Genomic DNA, 16,700 nt, shown 5'->3' on the forward strand with positions numbered 1-16,700 from the left:
GTATGTTGGGTTTCAATTTGATATATTAAATGATTGTGAGAATATTTTGTCCGGGTTTTGTATTGATTTTTAGAAGATTCGATTAGTGAAATCGGGTTTCAACTTTTGATTTAAAACCGACCCAAGAATTAAGTTTACATAATTAACCTTAATGAGCTTTGGTTAAATGTTCTAACATAAGGGCAGTGTATGGAAATTGTTTGGAAAATATAGGATGAGACAAATTTGTACTCCAAAAATGTTAAGATAAATTAGGAATATACCAAATCTTATTCGGAATTTTCTGAATTGAATATGGTGAGTAATGACGCATATACAAAATTGTTTCGAAATGATTTATAGGGTTCTAATAAAGGAAAATGGTTGACTCGATTTTAAGTATTTTGTTTAGAAATTTTTTATTGTGAAGTAATTAAATATCCAATTAAAATTTACTAAATTATTATCAGCTTAAATTTCAGATAAAAAAGGAATATTCTAGTAAATTTTTAAATATTTTTGAATTTTTTAAAACTTTGTTACCAAATTTAAGAAAATTTCTCCGATTTAATGTAAATTTTCGAGATTTATATAATCTGAAATATTAGGATTTACGAAATTTGGTAGTCTTAAATAATTAAAAAAAAAGTTCTTTCTTTTAAATAGAATAAATTATGAATAAAAAATAGAATAAAATAAAAATTAACTGAGAAAGAAAATTAAATTAATTTCTCTATAAAATAAAAATATGTGAATTTTCGAGATTTAATGTAAATTTTCGAGATTTATATAATCTGAAATATTAGGATTTTTGAAATTTGGTAGTCTTAAATAATTAAAAAAAAAGTTCTTTCTTTTAAATAGAATAAATTATGAATAAAAAATAGAATAAAATAAAAATTAACTGAGAAAGAAAATTAAATTAATTTCTCTATAAAATAAAAATATATGATGCTTCATGCAGGTGAATCGATCGAACTTGAGATACCCTCACTCAAAGCCCATCCATTTGACCACTCGACCATGACTTATTTTTTCAAAGTAAATCGGAGTAATTGGTTTTATTAGTACCGCAAAACTGGAAAAAATAATTGAAATTAAGATCCGACCCGGTAACCCGCGGGTTTATCCGATTAAAATATAGGATATCGACGTTTTACCCTTAATGAAAATCTATTCTTTAGTCTTGTTTCCAATGACATTATAATGTAATTTTTTATTAGTTAAATGAGTTTACAAATAATAGAAATAATAGTAGGGAGGGATGGTTTGGTATTATTATACCATGATCATTCAAATAAAAGCAACACACGTAGGAGACATGCCACATTGCCATTCCCAAGAGCGTTTCATGCTCCGGTTTATTAGCTAGTTTCAACTTTCATCAAACAATATTCTTCGTAACGTCTTGGATAAATAATTTCAAAGCTGACTGAGACGAACCACGATCCGATAACGCCACGTGACATTTCTCACTCATCTCCATCACTCTCTTCCTCACGTCACTATCCTGCTCCATCAGACACCTGATTCCTCTCTCTACCTCCTCTGCCGTCACCATGACCGTGGCGGCTCCCACCATCTGATCGCCTCGCCAATACTTTCTTATCCTCACGGCTAAGCCAAGCTCCTCCACCATCATGAAAGCGTTGAATTTTTGCTCTGCGTATAACGGCCATGGTGTCATCGGAACACCGAACCAAAGACTCTCGAGGATCGAGTTCCACCCGCCGTGAGTGACAAAACCTCCTATCGCTGGCTTAGCTAGCACGGCCACCTGTGGCGCCCATCCAATCACTTTTCCTATATCCTTTGTCCGCTCAAAGAATCCTTCAGGGAGAATCTCTTCAAGATTCTTGAATTCCCCGGGAAGTTCCTTTTCTATATGGGGAGATGCACGGCGGAGAGACCACAAGAAACGGTGACCGCTTCGCTCAAGGGCGATAGCGATTTCTCTTGCTTGTTCCTCACGAAAGCCTCCTATGCTTCCGAAACAGAGGAACACTACCGACCTAGGTAGTTGCTCGTCAAGCCACCGTAATATCTCCGAACCTTTCTCTTCTTTTGAACTGCCAACATGGTTCTCGAGATGCAATATTGGTCCCACTGTGTAAGCACGAGGAGTATCACCACTCGAGAGGAGAGACTCCAACGCATAAGGTTCAAGCTCAGCAAAAGTATTTACCAAAAAGCCTTTCATCTCTCTGAACCTTCTCGCTTGGTTTACAAACATAGGAAGCCACTCTTTCGTTCCCAAACCGTAAGGAAGACACTTCACCGGATAAGGACGAGACAAACTTGGAACGTCCAACAAGGCTTCCGAGTCCTCAAAATCAGTTTCGGTGGCATTGTATTCCTTCTTATCGTGCAACATCTGGACGTGAAGTCCAAGTGCGAGAACCCCAACGTTCGAGGTGTAAAACAAGTAACACGGAACACCAAACTCGTTAGCCACGTCTATCACCGAGGTACAAAACATGTCCACGACTACACCAGCGAGCCTCGGCGAGTCCGGTAACCTTGAGTAGCCATCGACGAGTTTCTCAACGGCACGTTTCACCCTCGGGATGTGGTTCTCGACATGTAACTCGGTGGTTGTTTGATCTTCGCAAGAGATCACTTCGTAGTGAAGGCGGTCGTTGGATGCGGCGACGAGGGCTGAGATATAAGCGGAAGCATTGGTGTCGTCTGCTGAAAGAAGAGGAAGGATGATAACGGAGATAGAGAGGCGAGTTTCTCGCTCCGTTAGTAGCTTCGCCATCTCCACTGTTGATCTGAGATGACCAATAACAGGATACGGTACGAAGATTAGCTCAAATTTCATGTTTATTTCTTCTTAATTCTCTCTTTTCTTATTTTTTTTTTCGGTTGCTTTGTTTCAATCGTAAGTGATAAAGCTGATGAGAAGTTATCTTTTATAAGCTTATTTCGTTAGCTCTGTTTATAGGAATAAAAATAAAAATAAAATAATATCTACGTTTGAAATTTTCAAGGCATCGATGGATTTACTTGTTCCTAAGTTTTCTCCAATTAGTTGTCGATAATAAAAAAATAAATTAACGAACAGTTAATCTCAAACTCTGATCACAGGGTATACACGTATAAAACATGCAAACTAACTAGAAGATTATAGTAATAATAATGTATTATTGTTGTGACCATATACGAATATTCATAGAGTTTTTCAATTGCATGCGTTTTAGTTCCCTAGATATTTTGTGAAGTGATGATATTCTCTATTACTACGAGACCGAGAAAAAGTCGCTCCACCACAACAAACGAATCAAACTTCGAACGTGTCTTCCAAGTTTCGGGTCTTCAATCACTTTCATTGACATCAATTTTTCACATAAATATAATGTTGCCAACAATATATACTTTTAATAATTACAACTGATATACTAAAAATAGATTCATGGTGTGAAATAATTTAAACTAGAAAGAGATCATATATTTTCTAGGTGTGAGTAGTATAGTTCCAAGAAAAGATATAGATTCATGCTCAAATCAAATGGGGTTTTATGGGGGCTTTGTTTAGTGCAATAAAAATGAAGAAAATTCAAAAGGGAAGCTTAATTGAACATCAAGATAAAATTAAATGGAAAGCGGATAGGCGCAACCCTCAAGATTAATACCATTGATGTTTATTACAAGACTATATTTATGAATCTATTTGCTTAGACCTATTTAAATGGACTAATGATGTCACTAATCCATGAATTATGTCGTATAAAAGGAAGAACCCATCCGAACCGAAACTAGATATACCTGACCTGAACTTGAAGATCAACAACAGCTGTATGTTCTCTTAACCGAATTCGAATCAAAAACCGAAAATCTCGGTTAGGTGTTAATCCAATGCGTTGTAGACATTTTTTTCCTGCTTCTAGAAGAAATTTTGATCGAATCTTTTTTTTTTGTGTGTGTAAACATTTTATGAGGGTGACAAAGATTCAGAATTTACATAATATGATAATCTGGAACATCATCATTCAGATTATCCAACTTATTTTTGTTATATGGGCCTTTAACTGTGATATATATAACGGGCCGTTTCGTATTATTGGGCTTATCTTCTAAACAAAAAAACCCTAAATCCATCTTCTAAACAAATCGACTGTCACCTTGTTTAGTGGATCCCATGTCTACTTTCGGCGATGTGCCCATCTTGCTTAATGGGCTCATGTCCACTTCCGGCCCGTGTGTCAACCCATATCTGACGGCCGATTTGCTACGTTCAGGAGGCTTTAAAGATTTTTTTTTTCGTTCCTACAAATCACCACATGATATTTCACTGTGTTTGTCTTCACTCGCACAGTTCCGACAATCACTTTCAGAAGGCCAGCCCTCCTGAAACTACTCCAGCTCAAGTATGCTTAACTCTAGAGTTCTTTCAGGACCATTGACAAAAGATAACTGTACTTTGGTGACATATGTGGTCAAATCAATTCTTTTAAATCTTTATGCAAACCGGGATGTCACACTTATGATCGTTCTCTTTTACATAATTACTTATTAAGCAATATTTTTAATTGAGATTAGGTAAGAAATTTAGACGTGATACCTGAATTCTTCTTGAATATTAAATTTTTCTTTAGTTAGTTATAATTAAAATTTTAACAAACTTTCTAACCCCTTTCTAAAGTGGCTAATTACTTCACGGAATCTATAAAGTCTCCATTTGAATATTTAGTTTATATAGTTAGTGGAAATTATACTTTTCAAAACCTCTCAATATATATTTAAACATATCCAAAATTCTCAAAATATCCATCTCATATTATTTATTTATATGTCACATAATATTTTGTCTTTATATGTCTCAAAATATCCATCTCATAATCACATAAATCAGCTAATTAAAATTATTTCTTAATTTTATTTCTCATATAAATTTTAAATTTGAAAAATGAGTTAGAATTGTATTATTTTAAATATATAAAATAAGTATTTGGTACAAAATTGATTTCAAATCTAAATAATGAATTTTAATTCGGTTTTATTTTAAATTATTGTACATATATAACCTAGACATATCTTCTTTATAACATGAAATATTTTCCGTCTCGTCTCATCCTATCCCATCTCATATTGTCCCGTCTTGTCTTGTCTTGTCCCATCTTGTCTTGTCTTGTCTCGTATCCATCATAATTTGTTTTGTCCTATGATCGTTCTCTTTAAATTATTACTCATTAGCCAATGTTTATTAATTTAGACAGAAAACTTGAACTATCCTATGAATGTTTAATTTTTAGTTAGTTAGTTGAAATTATACAAAAACAAATAATAATATTCAAAAACTATCTAATTAATTTTAAAAATACCCAAAATTCTCAGAGTACTGTTCTACCTATAATTCTTAGAATACCCAAATTGGATCATTACATGTCGCATAGTCAACCCTTACGTAAATTAGTGAACATTTGTGGCTTGAATATATTTACCTATATTTTTTAACTCAATAAATTTATCTATAATTTATGTTTTTTTTTTTGAAAAAATCGTTTAGTGCAATAAAAATGAAGAAAATTCAAAAGGGAAGTTTAATTGAACATCAATATAAAATTTGAAGATCAACAACAGCTGTATGTTCTCTTAACGGAATTCGAATCAAAAACCGAAAATCTCGGTTAGGTGTTAATCCAATGCGTTGTAGATAGGGCTGGACATTCGGGCCGTTTCGTATTAATGGGCTTATCTTCTAAACCAAAAAACCCTAAACCCATCTCGTCGCCGCAATGCAATAAGAAAAAAACCCTAATTTCCCAAAGCATCCGTCAGCGTCCGTATGAGTATATATACGCTTCGTCTTCATCTTTTTCTACAACAACAGCAACTGCTTCTGTCTTCTCTTTGATTTTACAATATGCAATTTAGGGTTTAGTTTAAAGATTACATTGATTGATAGAGTTTTGGTTTTTATATGGGGCGTAAAAGAGAGAGAGAGAGAGAGTTGGGGGATATGGTGATGAAACGAATATTTCGTGGACTAGAGTTTCAGATCTGGGCTCTTCACCCAGAATTTGAAGAAACAACCCTTGGCTGTCTGAGTATTCCCCTCTCTTTCTCTCTTTTATTGATTGATTTTTTTTTTTGGTTTTTGAATTTAGCCAATGATGATAAAAATCAATTATCTTAGCGGATTTCAGTGAGGTTCTTTTGAATCAATGATCTGAATTTGTTACACACACTGAGGCTTTTTTTATTATTATTATTACGTTGTTTGTTTAGTTGTTATCTATTGGGGGGGGGGAAACTTTAATAAGTTTGCGATGATGATAAAATAGCACGAGGGATTTTAAAAACTATTCCTTTTGGAAAACTTCCACCGTTGGATGTTGGTGTACAAATAAAAGTGTTATACAATATCATAAAGACTAATGTTATGCCAGCTTGAGGCTTAAGATTACCTTTGAGTTTGTTTATTTTGTTATGTTACCCATTAAAATCCTCGTAAATGCCCTTTGCCTTTTAACTTAGTCAAATTGCAGATTTCATCCTGGATGATGAATTCTTTGATCTGTTTGTGTTAAATACGTTTGTCGAAGATCTAAAAACCTATATTTGGATGGAATTTTCTGTTCAAACTCGCCAACTGTTTGGGGATACTGTTGTAATGTTTCCTTTGAAGGATGCAATTTTCGAATTAACCATAGACTATACATTAGTAGACTTGGGATGATGCATTGTTCGGTTTAATGAGATTTGTCTGTGGATCATGTCACGACCTTATTTGGGAGAGTGTTGATCAGTTGTGAGATGAATGATGATGGCTTTTGTTTCTACTAGTTGAATATGGAGGAGGATAAGATCATAGATGGCTCACAACGATTATGAATCCTAGGATTGCAAGTTTTACGAATTGTAATCATACGGTATGGAAGATCAAAGTTCTGGAGTTATGAAACCATAGGCAGATTACCCTTAAAATGAGAGGTGATAAGTAGTTTCAGTCTTTGAGTTTCTTAAGTTGAAGGTGGTGAAAACTCTCAGCTAATGAGAGCTATTATTAATATTTGTCAAATGCATCGTTGTTTTATCTATGGGTGATTTAGTCGGTAATTGTGACAAAGTAAAGAACGTTCTTGTAACAATAGTTTTGTCAAATAATCCCAACACAAGTTCCTAACACTTCTTGTTAAAGAATGGCATTGACGCAATAATTCTGATAAAAGTGTAAGGGACTTGTGTTGGGATCTTCTTGCAACATTTCGTTGTGGAATGCAAATCTCATGTCGAGTTTTACAAATTAACCAGAGAGAGACTAGTAATACTAAGTGGGATCGTGTAACACAAATCGTACATTGTAAAGAGGTGGTGGACAAAGATTGAAAGCATTGTGATTGTCGGCTACAAGTTGAGAAGACTTCTGGGCTCTTCATTCATTGACTTAGTTGTATCACTTGGTTTAAATTTATTTTGGCTCTGTTTTGATTTTCATAATTCCATAAGAGTTTGAATGTATTTTCATATGAAAAAAAGGTCTAATATCTCTAAGTCTTTTCAAAAATCATGACTCATATCTCTAATCCCCCAAATAAATCTTTAGCATTTTCCTCATTTCTCATTCCATATTATTGATAAAAAAAAATTAATAAAAAGAGGAATATGTTCATAATATAAGTAAAAAAAACTGTTATTATTATTATTATTTTTTTAATTTTATTAATGTTTATAGATGGAAACTGAAATGTTCTTTTGTGAAAAGAAAAAAATACCAAAGAGAACAATTTGAGGAAGTAAATCTAAACACTAAAAGATAAAATGGAGATGAATGTACAAAATTATAATAAGAGTTGTAATTGTCAAATACAAACTTATAAGTACATATCTCTCTGCTTTAAAATATATAAATACTCAGGAGGATCGATCCTAAAATTGTTCATTTCTTCTGTTTTCTGCTTCGTTGCCGTTTAATTTCCAAAGAAGAAGAAGACGACAAAAATCGCGTAGAATCGCCATGGTAGGTTTTTGAATTTTCTCTTAGTCTCTTCTTCTTCTTCTTCTTCTTCTTCGTCGCATATTCGTACATAGCTCGGTTTTGTTATATACTGATGATCTTCATACTCTCGCTCGTCTATAATGAATTCTAGGGAAAATTAAATTCCAGTGAGATTGAAGCGTTTGCTTTGGTTTCAGGAACGAGAACGCTGGGGTTGATCTTTATTTGTTTATAGGAGCTTTGCTTGACTTTTGAGATTTTGCTTGACTTTTGAGGTGGTTTTTGATCTGAAGCTTTGTTTAAATCAATGATGTCTGGGTCGAGTATGTATAAGACGAAGCTTTGTAACTTGTTTAAGAAGACTGGTAACTGTTCGAGGCCTAATTGTTCGTTTGCTCATGGTACTGTTGAGCTCCGTCGTCCTGGGGACTCTTCATTTCCTGGTAATGGTTTCGTTTTTATGCTTTCTGAATAAGCTATTGTTTTACATATTCGGGTTAATCTGTGGAAGGATTCATGAACTTTCAGTAGATTAGGTCTCTTTGCTTGGAGTTTTGTATCATTCTTTGATGATTCTGTGAAGTAATCTTTCTCTTGGAGCTTATGTGGTTCAATGCACCTTTTTAGTGATATGATTGGATAAAACGTGCTCTGTTTACAGTGGTATCAGTGTTATACTTTGCTTTCGATTTGGTTTATTCTCCATATAAAGTTTTGTACTCGTTTTTGCTGACTAGTTTTGTTCTACGGAATCATTCGGGAATATTGGATGTTGTTCCATTTGCAGAAAGGGATTAGTACTGCTGGTCTTTCTGGATGATATTTATATTGGTTTTCTTTTGGAGTGGGAGTCTGCTGGTTTTTTCTTAGCTGTTATCTATATTGGTTTTCTTATTGATCTTGAAAGCACCATTCTTTTTCAAGAAAATCTAGTATGGGCTTTCCGGGGGTATTCTACAACCATGGTTCTCAGACTTCCAACATTTGGTGGCAAGCAATGCTTGTTGTTAGGATTTATCAATTCCTGTTGTTATGACTTCTGGCAATTTTCATGCTGCCAGTTATGTATAATGGTCTCTCAAGTGGTTTCTTGGATCAAGGAATATGCAGAATATGGGGGTTTGATTGTCAGAAGGAATTGAACATCAAATTTTGGTGGATTTTGTTTGTGATATTATATGGATCTTCAAGATTGGTTCTTATTTTCTCATGTTCAACATAATCTGAAGCATTCTCAACCTATTATTTATTGATGAGATACTGTGACTTCCCACTTATTTAGTGCCCAGTGTGGTTTTTTCTCCAACTGCTGGTAAGAAGAGGACATTATTTTGTAGTCTCTTTGAACTGGCTAGTAAGCACCACTACGTTTATGTTACTTGTAGTTTCTGTATCTTATCCAAGTGTTGTTGACTGGCATGGCATGATTCTGACTGTTTGAAATGGAGTTCACATATGTACTACAAGTACGCTTTACAGCAAAGTCTGTTTCGTCTAATGCAGGCAGACGTCACAATATGGATAGTGACTTAAGAGATAGACTTGGTAGACAGTTTTCTCCAGAGCGGAGACCTTCTTTAGACAGAAGTGGAAGAAGGCTACAAAGATTTAGTGGTAAGATCTGCAACTTTAGGTTTTTGGAGTTCTGTTGTCATTAGACACAGTTAAAATTCTCTGTCAACTTCTCGTTCTGTATTACTTTCTTATGATTATTACCGATGTAATTCAAATATTCAGGACATGAAAATGCTAGGCCATTTGAGTTCCGGAGGTATTTCTTCCCTCCTTTTTGGTTATGCTCATGCTATTTGAAATTTCAGTGGTAATTTGATGGTCATGCTTTAAAAGTGCGACTTTTTATCTCTTATTATCACAGAGATAAAGACTACAGGGAGAACCATAGATTTGATGAACGACGTGATTATGCTGGTGGTTTGAAAGTCGGGAATAGGATTGAAGGCAGGGCAGAAGATGGAAGAAGTAAGTTTCAGGGTTACAATAACGTTGAAGATGGAAGAAATAAGTTTCAGGGTTACAATAACGTTGAAGATGGAAGAAATAAGTTTCAGGGTTACAGTAACGTTCTGGAAGAGCAGGTTTGAAACTTTCATTTTCTTGGTTGGGATTTTGTTGAGGACTTGATTCTCGTTTTATCTTAGTCCTAATGTTTAGTGGATAATTTTTGTAAAGACTTGCTAAATGACCAGAGTCCGATTTGTCTATTGGCAGTTAAAAGATGTAGAGATGGATGTTAAAACGCTTACTGATGACAAACTACGGTTGGAGGTAAATTTCTCCATTCCACAATTTTGTTTGATTGCATGGTACACACGATTTAATTGACATATGATTGGCACATTTATTTGTCTCAAAGGCTTCCGTTGAAAGGAAGGCACATGAAGTAGACATTCTTACTTCTAGGATTGAGGAGCTTGAGACCCAGTTAGACAGAGAGAAAGAGGAATGTAGGAGGTAATGACTATTTCCTCCTTGATGTTTGCTTGAAATCAATTGTGACGCGATATTCTTGCAATGACGATATTTGGCAAAATCTGAGCTTACTCTTGTAGTGACAAGTGTTGTTCCAATTCTTTTGTATGTCAGGATTACTTCAAGCACGAAGAAATTTGTGAAAGAGTATAACCGCTTCTTGAGGGCACAAGATGATCTAAAGAGGCAAGGCATTTAATCCCTATTTCTGATTGTGTCTTATATAAGTATGAATAAATTTCATCCACTAATACGATGCTTTGTCAAATCTATATAGGTCAGAAGCCCGTCTTCAAAAATTGGGAAACCAACTTAGTACATATCTTGCTGAAAGTGAAGGCATTAATAGGGATGTAAATGTGGATATTGTGAGCGATGAAGAGAACAATGGTCGAAATTTGAGAACCGTTTGTGATCCACAGAATGAGTTGCAGAATATGCCTAGGAAAAAGCGTTATGTGGATCAGTATACTACGAAAGAAACTGTTGAAGATGGTAAAACTTATCTGTACTTTCATCTGTGTTTAAACTAATTCTTGGAACAGCAGTTCATAGAGACGCTATAAACTTTCTCCATGTGTTTCAGGCTTCATAGGAAGAGGTGAAGAAGAGAAGATGGAGAAGGAGAAGGAGAAGAAGAGACCTTCTCGTTGGAATATGGGTTCATCAAAATCATATTCCAAAGAAGAAAGTGGAGCGTGGAACGATGAAGACACAATTAACAAGTCCTCATCAAAGGAAGACAACTGGAAAAGAAGAAGGTTTTCTATTGGCACCTCATCTACTGACAAGGTACGACGTTCTTCTTCTTCTTCCTCAGAAATGGTGTTCACCTGAACTGTAAGGAGATCGACATTGGGGCTCAAGTTGATTCTTAAAGCTTCTGATAATCTTTCACGTTAAAGATGTTTTTTTTGTTAAAAGCGAAGATAATAATAGACTTGCTGCATTGTTCCGGTGCTGCAGGTAATATCGTCTACAAGCATGGCAGCTCAAGCATTTGATGATGTTGCAGAATTTGAGGAAGATAATCCTGAAGCAGCCAAAAGCTCTCCCCTCATATCCCTTCCTCCACCCCCACCTTTCAGAGAAACCCATGTTCAGGTAAACGTAAGTAGATTCTCGAAAACTTATGCTCGTAAACTAACTTCCACCGGAATATAATTATCCGGATATGATGATCTTCACAAAATCTCGTGTGCTTTGTGTTCAGGGAGACGAGGATGACGAAAACGTTGATGTGATGGAACAGGGGAAAGCCAATGACCTTGATGATTCCATCTGATCATAATAACCGCTAAAATTTGAACACTGAAAAAAAGCCTGTTGTTTTAAAGTAATCTTCTGGGGTTTTATAGGCGAGCTTTACATTTTATTCGGTGCAATATTAACAATGATTAGAATCGGTAACATGCTTCTGCTTCTGTTCATCATCTTTAGATATATATATATATATATATATATGACCTTTGACTTCGGTAATTTATAAAAAATAGTATCAACTATTGCTAAGCATACTTTTTCTTTCAGTAGCGAGTTCCTTCAACCGTCAGAAAAATTTCCCTAACGCGCATAATTTGATTAAACAGTGATCTGATCACTATAAAGGCAAAATTGACAGTTTCTCTGTTCTTTTAAAAACATAAAAATTTAGTCTTCAAACTGATGAAGAATCTTCCACACACTTAGAGCACTTGCAACTGAAACCATAGTCTGCAAGTAATGTTTGTCTCTCTTTGTACGGAAGCTCCTCGTCTATATATGAAATCGTCACCTGTTGTTTTTTTTACATGTGGAACTCAAATGTCAAAAACAAGTTCTCTTTTCCAAAATATCTACGATTAGAGAGAAGATGCATACCTCTTCGTTCTTGCTGATGCGTCTTAAAGCAATTATAACTGCTTGTCCGTCTCTGTCCTGCGAAACACACAAGACAAAGAGTTCCACATGGAGGAATCGAGCTCAGTCCCAAAAAGTGTCGATGAAAATTCTCAATCTTTAGATTTGTAGACCATAAAGAGGATGTAAGAAAGATACCTCTTCTCGTTTGAAGGCTTTTGCATTAGGGCAACAAGAATGGTTCATACAGCTCTGCAGAGGGAAGAAGGCCGTTCCTAAACACAAACAATGTCAAATCTTGGTTACAAGTTACATAACTCCTATGTTTTATGATAACAATGTTTCTTTCATTTCTAACCTTGGCAACAGTCAGAGTACTCATCGCCAAGAGCATCTAGAAACGGTCTCGTGACTTCCTCCGCTTCTTCCTATGATAATGAGAATAACAAACTGGTAAGAGTCAACAGATTTTGGTCAAAGAACAACAACAATGGGTCGAATGCGTTATTCTTTTCAGACCTTTTCTGCATCAGGAAGATCATCAATGTACAAGAAATAGTCCTCTACTGGTGATGCTACCACCAAGTCTCTGCCAAAGATCAAACATCTTGTGGGTAAAATCATTGTAAATGTAAGGATATAAACAGGAACTGACAAGGGACAACTCTTACAGGTTATTCAGCTCAAACATGCCGATGATATTCCCGTAGATTTCAAGGGAGAAAACTTTCCAGCGTTAAGGAATGACACCTCTGTGAGTATAATATATAAACAAAACGACGGTACATGTAATATATAAAACTTGACGAGGGGGGGATACGGGCTTCACATTCTTTGTCAAATATGGCCGACTTCAGGAGCTCCAAAGACTGCAGATAAAAAAATGCAATTTGGTTGGCAAAACAGTCAGGATGCGCAGCTGATGAAACTGCAATTGTGATCTCTACACAAAGCACAGCAAGTAAAACGAACACTCGAGCGATATGTACAACTGCAATACCTACCGTATATGCAAGATTCTTTATCTGCATCCTGAAGGCTCCTTCATCAGAAGGATCAACATCATCTGGCAATGCGATGCAGTCCCACCACCTACCAAACATAAGAATAGAGTTTTAGATATTTCATATGAGGCATAGATATATCACACAAGGAACCTGTGTTATATATGGTCACGAGTTACTGTATGTAATTTGGATCAGTTCCATCACATTTAGAAACATAGAGAAAGAAAAACAAAGTGATTTAACGTTCTTCATCAATAGTGAAAGACTATATCTAATGGCACATCATGTTGTACCTTCTTTTGTATCCAAGAGATACTGGTTTCCATGCCTCCAAGAGTAGCGACTGATTTGGCTCACTCTGTTTTGCTTTTTTGTTCACGTGCGCTGCTTTCAACTTCCTGTACCTTAGAATGGTAAAGGCAATCGCCTAGCCATAATACATTATCCAGAACTGGTTGGTTTCGTTTCATTATAATGAAAAGGAAAGGGTATATATACATAACAACTGATACAAGATATACCTTGGCAGCCAGGACAAAAATATCGTTCGTATCTGCAAATTAAGAAATGAGAAGATATAAATAAAGTTACCACCGCAAGACTGAAAAAGCCAATTTCAAAGAGTCTAAGAATAATTTTTACCATTAGCATGTCTTATAAAATCTCCAAGCGCCTCTCTAGATATTGATTCAGACCTCTCACCAGTGCAAAGTAAAGAGTGAGAACTTTCCCAATCTGCCTCAGCGCATGATTCACTGTGTCATATTGAAACAGCACACTAGTATTACGACACATGTGGAAACAATACTGATTGAAGACATCAAAAATCTCAATTACCTACAGTAGAAAGCCTCTTGACATCCTCCAGGACACGAAAGAGGCGAAGGCAAAGGGAACTTATCAGTTAGCGGCAATGTCAATTCGCCACTCATCAGAGAGCTAACAACTCCTTTTGGAAGAGTATGATGGCTTGAACTGCTTCCACCACATTGTTCCTCGTTTCCATTGTCTTCATCTTCTTCGCTTCCAGATGATGAATCACCGTCGCAACAACCAGAAAGACCAAGGTTCTTAAAATAGAGTTTCCGGCCAATTTGTTTCTCGATTGATCCAACGAACCGGAAACAAAAACTGCAAACCAAACAGTCCATCTTGTTGGATGAATGCTGGATGCCAACAAGAATCTCATCTTTCAGAATGAGTTCATTTTCTTGAAACTCTGAACTTGCATAAACACCTAACCGATTCCAAGAAATAAATCAGAGATTCACTATAAACAAAGATCGAGATTCTTAAAATCTATACAAGAATCAAAACCAAGAAATCAACCTTTCCCAGTGGTACCATTGTGTTTCACTTCAATTTCATTGCATCCTCTACTAGTTATAAGCTTGTTAAAATACTCCTGAACAACAAAATTGAGAAACCAGAATCGGACTCGGTCACTATAAGTTTCATCGGAGATTAGCATCGTCGAACATGCTTATATATATATATATATAAAGAGAGAGAGAGAGAGGGAATTTGCCTGCAGTTGGGGAGTTGGAAGCGGAGCAAGAAGAGCGGCGGCATCAGCGGTGCTATTCTCGTCGGTTTTGTAAACGGGATCCATTAAAGTGGCTGGAGATTTTTCTCGCGCGGCGGCGCGTCTGTAATTTAATTTTTGGTGTTATTTTGAAACTGTTTGGGTCCAAAGACGAGAGAGAGACTCTTCGGAGTGGAGATGGATTGACCCGGACCGGACCCATACCCGTCCTCCGTTTTTCGTATTCACCAAATTATTTATTTGGAAATTTTAGTTTACTTTTTTAAAAAAAATTGTTGTCTAATTAATAATCATTGTGTAAAAAAAAAAATTTCAAAATGATTTGGGTTTTGATGGTAGTCAAATAAGTGAAAACTCTAGAAAGTGTTGTTTTGATCGCAGTCACCGATGACGTCGTCCATGAAGCCTGCCTCCGCTTCTCTGAGTTGACTCAGTCCGAAGACGTCCAAGTCAACACGGAGATTTTCCCGGACGACGTCATTGCAGTGCCTTATGATGCGCAACAAGTCGACGGCGAGAATCCAAACCTTTACTTCCACAGAGACGACGTGATAATATAACGACAAATGATAAAATAAGTAGATAAAATAAGTAGATCTGGTTCAAACATAGATAAAAGATAAATTAAGTAGAAAATAGTAAAGAAACAGTGGTTCAAAGTTCAAACATAGACCACAAAACACACAGGATATTTAAATACTTTCGGTATGAATGAATGAATTAAGGCACTCCCCTGCACCTTGGACAGCACCATCGACAGTAGGTTGGGTGGGTAGCTGGCCCAGCCAAGACAACAAAGGACCCTCTAGACCTTTTTTTTTTTTTTTTGGTCTTAACGTGAAGATTCCATGTCAAATTAGAGTTTACATAGTTAGATACCGATTATAAAAAATAACCCATTACCATGAAAAACTAACATAAAATTTTACTAAAAGGGATAAGAGAGACGGCTAAAGTAAACTTCCAGGAGAGAGGTTGGCTGCGAGACGATTCCAGGAAATGAGAGGAGGCGACTTCGCAACGTACGATCAATAGAGAGGCGGAGATATGTGGCAGAGCATTCGGCAGATGAGAAGATCCTGGCATTTCGTTCCTTCCAGATGTGATAAACCACGGTCTGAAACAGAAGCTTGATGATGGTGATTGCCTTGGCGACATGCGGTTGACGGAGATTGAGAATCCATGCAGGAATATCTGAAAGAGTAAGAGGAGGATTGGGAAAGAACTTAGCAGCAAAGAACCCCCAGAGGTTTGTGGAGAATGGACAAGTGAAGAAAAGGTGCTCGTGTGTCTCAATCCCATTGGGACAAAGAACACAAGATGCAGGGATATTCAACCCCCAACTACGCAGCCTATCTCTTGTTGGAAGGCGAGAGAGAATAGCCAACCATGTAATAAAGGCAAACCTTGGCACATGCTCTTTGAACCACACAGCCTTAGCCCAAGGGACGACCGAATAATGAATCCTTAGCTGCTCCCATGTCTCTTTGGCAGAGAAACAGGGGCGATATAATCCTGCAGCGTTACGCCAAAGGTAGGAATCCCAACCTTTACTATCCAAGGGAGCAGGGAGTTCAGTAAGAGCAATCAAAAGCGCTTGAAAGTTATCTGATCGAGCAGGCGGTAGTACCCAATCCCCATTTCTCGAAGCGGTGATAATATGCGCATCCTTACTAATACGGAGTTGTCTTGGACCAGATTCACCTAGGAAGGTAATAAGCTGACCAAACTCAGTCCATGAGTCAAACCAGAATGAGGCAGAACGCCCATCACCCACTTCACACTTGAGATACTCAGTGATAATGGGTTTGAGCTGCAATATGCTGTTCACCGTTTTAGAGAAACGATTAGCCTCCTTTGTCAGTCAATAACTCCTTTTCGAAAAGATATTTCCTGT

The 16,700-nt window shown here is 36.4% G+C and overlaps 3 protein-coding genes, 2 non-coding genes and 1 pseudogene across 10 annotated transcripts; 3 read left to right on the plus strand and 3 right to left on the minus strand.

Moving 5' to 3' along the window:
• Positions 1–1,175: 1,175 nt before the first annotated feature.
• LOC104786888 (UDP-glycosyltransferase 71B8 pseudogene) lies at positions 1,176–2,941 on the minus strand (annotated as a pseudogene). The gene has a single exon (XR_015560435.1). The product of XR_015560435.1 is annotated as a UDP-glycosyltransferase 71B8 pseudogene (transcript).
• Positions 2,942–5,935: 2,994 nt separating this feature from the next.
• On the plus strand, positions 5,936–6,037 carry LOC147949706 (small nucleolar RNA Z157/R69/R10). The gene has a single exon (XR_015565596.1). It is a non-coding gene; the product is annotated as a small nucleolar RNA Z157/R69/R10 (small nucleolar RNA).
• A 49-nt stretch (positions 6,038–6,086) lies between these two features.
• LOC147949707 (small nucleolar RNA R11/Z151) lies at positions 6,087–6,178 on the plus strand. The gene has a single exon (XR_015565630.1). It is a non-coding gene; the product is annotated as a small nucleolar RNA R11/Z151 (small nucleolar RNA).
• A 1,160-nt stretch (positions 6,179–7,338) lies between these two features.
• LOC104786894 (zinc finger CCCH domain-containing protein 40) lies at positions 7,339–11,841 on the plus strand. Of its 4 annotated transcripts, none has more exons than XM_010512360.3 (12): positions 7,339–7,942; positions 8,119–8,364; positions 9,425–9,535; positions 9,659–9,692; positions 9,798–10,017; positions 10,151–10,207; positions 10,296–10,393; positions 10,526–10,597; positions 10,689–10,906; positions 10,998–11,203; positions 11,378–11,521; positions 11,625–11,841. In XM_010512360.3, the coding sequence occupies exons 2-12, from the start codon at positions 8,229–8,231 to the stop codon at positions 11,694–11,696; spliced, it is 1,368 nt and encodes a 455-aa protein (XP_010510662.2). In that variant the 5' UTR covers positions 7,339–7,942; positions 8,119–8,228; the 3' UTR covers positions 11,697–11,841. The 4 variants fall into 4 exon arrangements, with proteins under 4 accessions (XP_010510662.2, XP_010510678.2, XP_010510686.2 ...); XM_010512376.3 differs by having other exon boundaries at positions 7,713–7,942; positions 11,378–11,515; XM_010512384.2 differs by lacking the exons at positions 7,339–7,942; positions 8,119–8,364 and adding an exon at positions 8,709–9,233.
• Positions 11,842–11,893: 52 nt separating this feature from the next.
• Positions 11,894–15,466, minus strand: LOC104786923 (histone-lysine N-methyltransferase ATXR2). Of its 2 annotated transcripts, none has more exons than XM_010512402.3 (14): positions 14,786–15,466; positions 14,587–14,662; positions 14,095–14,494; positions 13,900–14,012; positions 13,779–13,810; positions 13,551–13,684; positions 13,255–13,342; positions 13,071–13,119; positions 12,922–12,976; positions 12,770–12,839; positions 12,609–12,678; positions 12,449–12,525; positions 12,272–12,328; positions 11,894–12,185 (listed from the first exon to the last, which is right to left on the minus strand). In XM_010512402.3, exons 1-14 carry the CDS (start codon positions 14,867–14,869, stop codon positions 12,069–12,071), a joined length of 1,422 nt encoding a protein of 473 aa, XP_010510704.1. In that variant the 5' UTR covers positions 14,870–15,466; the 3' UTR covers positions 11,894–12,068. The 2 variants fall into 2 exon arrangements, with proteins under 2 accessions (XP_010510704.1, XP_087312296.1); XM_087456170.1 differs by having other exon boundaries at positions 14,099–14,494; positions 14,786–15,413.
• A 222-nt stretch (positions 15,467–15,688) lies between these two features.
• LOC104706278 (uncharacterized) lies at positions 15,689–16,664 on the minus strand (the record flags this gene model as incomplete). The annotated part of the gene is made up of 1 exon (XM_087510155.1): positions 15,689–16,664. A coding segment is annotated over one exon (933 nt), but the record flags the coding sequence as incomplete, so codon positions are not given.
• Positions 16,665–16,700: the final 36 nt, after the last annotated feature.

Source organism: Camelina sativa, chromosome 1, assembly GCF_030686135.1.
Source record: "Camelina sativa cultivar CO46 ecotype springtype chromosome 1, ASM3068613v1".
Classification (NCBI taxonomy): Eukaryota; Viridiplantae; Streptophyta; class Magnoliopsida; order Brassicales; family Brassicaceae; genus Camelina; species Camelina sativa.

What these genes read in the sequence shown, in the direction of transcription:
- LOC104786894 (XM_010512360.3), top strand. Translation starts at nt 8,229, where the DNA reads ATGATGTCTGGGTCGAGTATGTATAAGACGAAGCTTTGTAACTTGTTT. An exon ending in GAGAAAGAGGAATGTAGGAG is followed by an intron (nt 10,394 to 10,525) that starts GTAATGACTATT and finishes TTTGTATGTCAG; the next exon opens with GATTACTTCAAGCACGAAGA. An exon ending in AAACCCATGTTCAGGTAAAC is followed by an intron (nt 11,522 to 11,624) that starts GTAAGTAGATTC and finishes CTTTGTGTTCAG; the next exon opens with GGAGACGAGGATGACGAAAA.
- LOC104786923 (XM_010512402.3), bottom strand. Translation starts at nt 14,869, where the DNA reads ATGGATCCCGTTTACAAAACCGACGAGAATAGCACCGCTGATGCCGCC. An exon ending in CAAGAGGCTTTCTACTGTAG is followed by an intron (nt 14,013 to 14,094) that starts GTAATTGAGATT and finishes AATATGACACAG; the next exon opens with TGAATCATGCGCTGAGGCAG. An exon ending in ATGTTTGAGCTGAATAACCT is followed by an intron (nt 12,840 to 12,921) that starts GTAAGAGTTGTC and finishes GATCTTTGGCAG; the next exon opens with AGACTTGGTGGTAGCATCAC.